The sequence below is a fragment of the Salvia hispanica genome, chromosome 4 (assembly GCF_023119035.1).
Source record: "Salvia hispanica cultivar TCC Black 2014 chromosome 4, UniMelb_Shisp_WGS_1.0, whole genome shotgun sequence".
NCBI lineage: Eukaryota > Viridiplantae > Streptophyta > Magnoliopsida > Lamiales > Lamiaceae > Salvia > Salvia hispanica.
Genome location: NC_062968.1, coordinates 12,417,930 through 12,423,583, shown reverse-complemented (window position 1 = coordinate 12,423,583; position 5,654 = coordinate 12,417,930). Strand labels below are relative to the sequence as shown.

The window sequence follows — 5,654 nt, the reverse complement described above, 5'->3', positions numbered from 1 at the left end:
ATCAAAAGTAGCATTAATGTTGCACTATTTTCGTATATAAAAGCATTATATATGCAATCTCGCCGTTTTTTAAGTATGATTATGTAGTATTCAAAATATGAATATACATTCTTCAAAATTGATTGGTTCATTGGCATTGTTGATCATACATGATTTAGTTTTAGTTCATAAAGATCAATTAAATTCAATTAATTTAGTTAATGCAATCTCACCATTTTTTAACGTATGATTATGTAGTTTTCAAAATATGAATATGCATTCTTTAAAATTGATAGGTTCATTGGTTGGTGGTGGGTGATGGTTGCACTCTTCAAAAATGATTGCACAAAACACTATTTTTTTAATTTTATTTATTTATTATTTAAATGCTGATTTTAAATTCAAACTGGATCTCATTTCCCTCCATTTTTATCTATAAATACTCCCCTCTATTCTCACTCACATTCACCCCATTCTTGTTCAAGAATTTCTCTCTTCAATCTCTCAATTCTCTCTATTTGCCTCATATTTCTCATTTGTTTCTATTTAAACTATCTATTTTCTTGTTTCAATTTATTTTATAATTTCAAACTACATGGCAAAAAAAAAAGGAAAATAAACCGCGAAACCGAACCTAAACCGCTACGAACCGTCCAAAAACCGACGGTTTGGAACCGAAACCGAAACCGCCGGTTTTCGAACCGAAACCGAAACCGTGAAATAGCCTCACGGTTCGGTTCCGGTTCCATATTTTCCAAAACCGGAACCGGCGGTTCCGAACCGAAACCGCCGGTTCATGAACCGTGGGCAGGTCTACTGGAGATCCCAAGAACTTGGATCAATGAGAAAACTAAGCTATGAGAGTTCGTGTGAAACACTCATCCACATCTATTCCCTAGAGAGCAATTGAGTGTTGAAAAACTAGTCTAGTGGTGAGGTTAAGTGTATGACTTTTAATGATTCCTAAAGGATCTCGAGGAGATTGAGTTCTCAAATGAGACCGAGTATGACAAGATACTCGACAAGGAATCACTTATGTAAGTGTGAATTGTAACCACTTCATATAACACACTTATGAATCCAAAGTGGTGTCCAAGGCCGTAATGGACACAAAACGTGAGAACGGATAAACTTTAGGTGTTTAAGTGTTAACATTATTGTCTCGGTGCACGCTGTGGAGGAATAGTTCAAAGCATCGCGCTACTAGGTCGTCTGTGTATCCGATGGTGTTGACTATGGATGGTTCAAAGCCAACAACTACCTATCCTTATGCTTATATACCTATTGAGGGTTGAGTTTGTGTCTGCATACATATGCATTTGACAATTTTCACTCATGTGGGGGATTGTTGGAATCGTGTTTGGTTAATGGGCTTTGACCAATAATAAATGTGATGAGACATAATTTAACAAAATTAAATGCAATAGCGACGATCTACTTTTGGAGTAGATGATCGTGGTATATTCATTTTCACTAAATCAATTCCTGGTGAGTGAGAATTATGAATTAAAGTTTGTCACAGTTGTAAGCTATAAAGGAGCAATGAGATAAAACCAATGGATTAATTAAAAGTGTTAATTATCCTACATTGGTGGAGAGAACCTTATTAAACATATATTTAATAAGATGAACTATTACTTGTAATAATTATTGTGGACTAAGATGAGCCGCGAGCCGTGAGGCACACTCCGTGCACCATGTTGTGACCTGTGCTCAGTGCACCATGTCCCGTGACCCGTGACGCGTGACCCGTCTGCCGGGTCCCATGTGTCAAAAGTGCACGATGGACCCGACGCATAGCGGGTGCTAAAAGGTCCACGACGGACCCTGGCATATAGTGGGTCCCAAATGGTCCACAATGGACCCCGACGCATAGCAGGTGACAAAAGGTCCTCGATCCCCGACGCATCGTGTGCCAAAAGGTCCATGATGAATCTCGTCGTGTAATGTGTCCAGAATGCATCATGTCTCTCCAGCTCCCGTAATGGCTAGTAACCCCCGGCGGTTATAGTCAAGCCATCATGGCACACATAATGACCGTTGACTTCATCAATGCCCAATGAGTGGACTTGGCCTATAAATAGGCAGTCACTCCATACATTGCATACCACACTCTACACCAAGCATAGCATTGCAAGCTCTCTCCCTCTCTCTGCATAGTCTTCCGTCGAAGATCTGCTCTCGCCATCATCTAGTTTGCCAGAGCTTGTTCTGTTTGCGATGTTGCAATGAACAAGAAGGAGCCGTTTTATCTTTGGGGACGACACACCAATCCGAGAGCACTACCGGGGATGTATCTCGTCTTGCAGAAAGAGGACTCCTCGACTCGGCTAACAAATTACATCTACGGTTTATAATTTTTGATGATTGTATTTTCAATTCAGTTTATTTCTGTTTAATTTCTCCATTCTTCATTGGGTTGTATTGCTGCAGTGTAATTGCAAATGAGAAGATACACATGAAATAAAAGAGAAAAGAGAATATAAGTTTGTGAAGAATGGAGATATGGAGAGAGTGCCGAGTTGTTATCTCATTTTGATTGCAGATGTATTATTATTATAGTTTAGGATTAGGTATTTGTTAGAATTTAGTTAGATTTGAGATTATTATTTTCTTAGAATTAAAATCGGTAATTATCTTATTAGGAGATCTCATAGATTTAGTTCTTTTTGTGAATGATGGAACGGACATAGAGAAATAAAAAGAAACGATATTTGTGTAAAAAAAAGTTTGATATAAGGGTATCTGTGTAAAAAAGATTTGTCAACTTTTAAAATTGATGCAGATAAATAATCAGGCCATGGAGACCAAATAGGTTATCTATAACGTGAAAGTTTATTATATCATGCCGTCATTAATCATAGGCTTTAGAAATAAATAATCTATGCTATCAAATGATCAGTAGATTAAATAATCTAATCTATAATTATCATAGCTACCAAACTAAGACAAGAAAAAGAAAAAATGAAACACATTTTAATAGTGTCCACATTTTTTTATCCCATATTGGGTGGGAGTAAATGTTTCACATCAATAGTATAATAATATTATGAACTGTAATGAAAATGAAAGAATATAGCCACCCTACAGTACGATTATTAAAAAGGAAAAATGGTGAAATTATAAGATTTCCATCATCTTTAATCAATTCCATCATTTCCAAATTAAGTGCTAAAAAGGGGAGAGTAATACACCATTGAGCTTCTACAGCAACAACAATTGTCCTCACACAACTATCTATCTATAACACTAAAATTCAATCATAAACACTACCTGATGTGGAGAAACTATAAGAAAAGATTTTCCCTCCCCAAAAGGTTCATTAATCTTCTTCTTCTTCTTCCTCCTCTTCCAGCATATCATCCTCAGCTAGAAGATGGCCCAGAGCTACTTTAGTCTTCTTAGTTCCCTGTCGGTTTTCCTCATTACTGTCTCCATTTTTCCTCTTCAGACTCTCATCTTTCTCCTCTTCATTACCTTCATCTCCTTGCACAGCAGCAGTCCCACCATCAGACCCCTCCGCAACAGAAGCAGTTTTCGTTTCATCCTTTTCATTACCACTGCTGACCAGTCTTTGAGAAGAAGGCTCATATTCAAGTAACAATTTGCGGATTTCTTCACTGCTTGCAAGATCAACAGCAGTTTTTCCAGCCTTGTTCTTATTATTCTTGTTTGCACCTTTCTTCAGCAAGTAATTAACAAATTCTGTGTTGGAGCCCTGAGCAGCATAGTGAAGAGCGGTCATGCCCTTCCGGTTACAAGACTTGACAGATACTCCCGATGCCAGCAGAATCTTGACAACGTCGAGATGACCCTTCTGTGCGGCAAAGTGAATTGCACCCATGTCATCCATCGCAGCAGCACCCACATCGGCCTTGTTCTTACAGAGATAGTTCACAACTTCAGAATGCCCAGCCCATGCCGCTAGGTGTAGTCTAGGTTCAATGGCATTTAAGGAAACAGAAGATCAAAAGAAAGCAGCATCAACTATAAAGTACCTTGACACATACTCCATGAACTAAATGGGGACAAGATCTTATATGCTGCTGTATGTATAGATTCTATATTACTCATGCTCTTAGAATGACGCAATATTGATTTCTTTTTAACTCTTGATGTAACATCAGAAGCTTATATGTAAGTTTTGCATGATGCTATCCATAAACTTTTTGAAGAACCCGTGTCCAATCAACACAAGAATTGCAGAATGCAGTAACATGAAGATGCCTAATTCCAGATACGAGAACAAAATAATCTTGCATTCATGTTAGTTTCAGGCTTCAGCTGTCCTGTCCACTTACGCAATCTACACCAAACACAGATTTTTTTCACAATTTCATGTTCCAATTGCAGTCAATTTGCACCACTACCATAAAATTTAAATACAGTATACTAACGTGAATCCATCTAACCTAAACCCTAAACCCTGAGGAAAACTCTTTCCAGCTCCAATGTGAAATTAAAGCTAAGTAGCATTAATAATGGCGGTGAAAAATTGGGGGAAAACAAAATGAAGAGAAATAGGAGTGAAAATAGATGAGGATACGGCGTACGGGAGTGCCTATCGCGCGAGTTGACAGCGAGAGGATTGGTGCTGCATATCGCCTGCACCGCCTTGAGGTCCCCCGATCGCGCAGCCGCGTGCAGCTCTTCATCAATGGAACCAGCAATCGCCGCCGAAGGCTTTTTCCCCATGATTTCCCCTTTCCAATTGGAGATTATTCAGAGGTCTGGTTTGTGGGTTTCAAGTGAAATGAGGAGCGAATTTGTAGTTTGAATCGCCATTTTATTTTGTACGAGTATATTCTAATCCAACCCTTTTCAATTACTCCACTTTTTTTCCATACGTTTTTAGTTACTGTTACTTCCATCCCAAGCAAGAGTAATATTTTGTTATTAATAGAAATTTTATTTTACTTTTATCATAAATAATAAGTAGTTATTACATTATACCAACTTATTCCATTTACATTTTATTATAAAATTAAATTAATATGTATAACTGAAATTAGTAATAAAATTAATATATATAACTGAAATTATACTAATCTATTCAAACCACTTTTTTATGTATTTCTAAAAATTTGTGCTAAATATGACTTTTATTATAAGACGAGGTAGTGGTATTAATTTTATTTAGACTACTCTACTATTTTTGACATCGCTATTTAAGATTGTACAATAAAAATGAAATAATAATATTTTTAGTTCATATTTTTTTTCAAACGAAAATGAAATTATACTAAACTCAACTGCTAACCTAAGTTGAACAAAATGAGAGAAAACGGATGCAATTACTTAAAATTGAGATAAATAGGTGAACCAATAGTTGATTGTAACTAAGTCATGATGAAATGGAATCAGATTAGGACATAATGAATATATATATCTTAAGTTTTTGTAATAATTAAACACTTTCACTAGGCTATTTTGTAAAGCTAAAGTTATGCAAATTTGAATCTAAAAACTGAAGCCCCACAAAAATATCGGCCCAAACCTGAAGTATATGAGTAGCCCAAAGGTGGCATAATTATTGGCCCATTTATCTATTATCATAAATAGGCTTAATCTATGGCCCACCAAGATGGCCCAACTTGACAACAGGCCAGTTCACTAACCCAGACCCGCTATAGAAAACCCGACCCCTGGCGTCTGTAGGGTTTCGATTTTTCAGA

General features: G+C 36.9%; 1 protein-coding gene across 1 annotated transcript; it reads right to left on the bottom strand.

Annotated features, from left to right (window-relative positions):
* Positions 1-3,077: 3,077 nt before the first annotated feature.
* LOC125218560 (putative ankyrin repeat protein RF_0381) lies at positions 3,078-4,772 on the bottom strand. The gene is made up of 2 exons (XM_048120248.1): positions 4,526-4,772; positions 3,078-3,914 (listed from the first exon to the last, which is right to left on the bottom strand). The coding sequence occupies exons 1-2, from the start codon at positions 4,672-4,674 to the stop codon at positions 3,302-3,304; spliced, it is 762 nt and encodes a 253-aa protein (XP_047976205.1). The 5' UTR covers positions 4,675-4,772; the 3' UTR covers positions 3,078-3,301.
* Between the last annotated feature and the right edge of the window lie 882 nt (positions 4,773-5,654).

Excerpts from the sequence above, each read along its gene's own strand:
- LOC125218560 (XM_048120248.1), bottom strand. The coding sequence starts at position 4,674 with ATGGGGAAAAAGCCTTCGGCGGCGATTGCTGGTTCCATTGATGAAGAG. Across the intron at positions 3,915-4,525 it reads GATAGGCACTCCCGTACGCC|ACTACACCTAGCGGCATGGG; the intron begins GTATCCTCATCT and ends CATTGAACCTAG.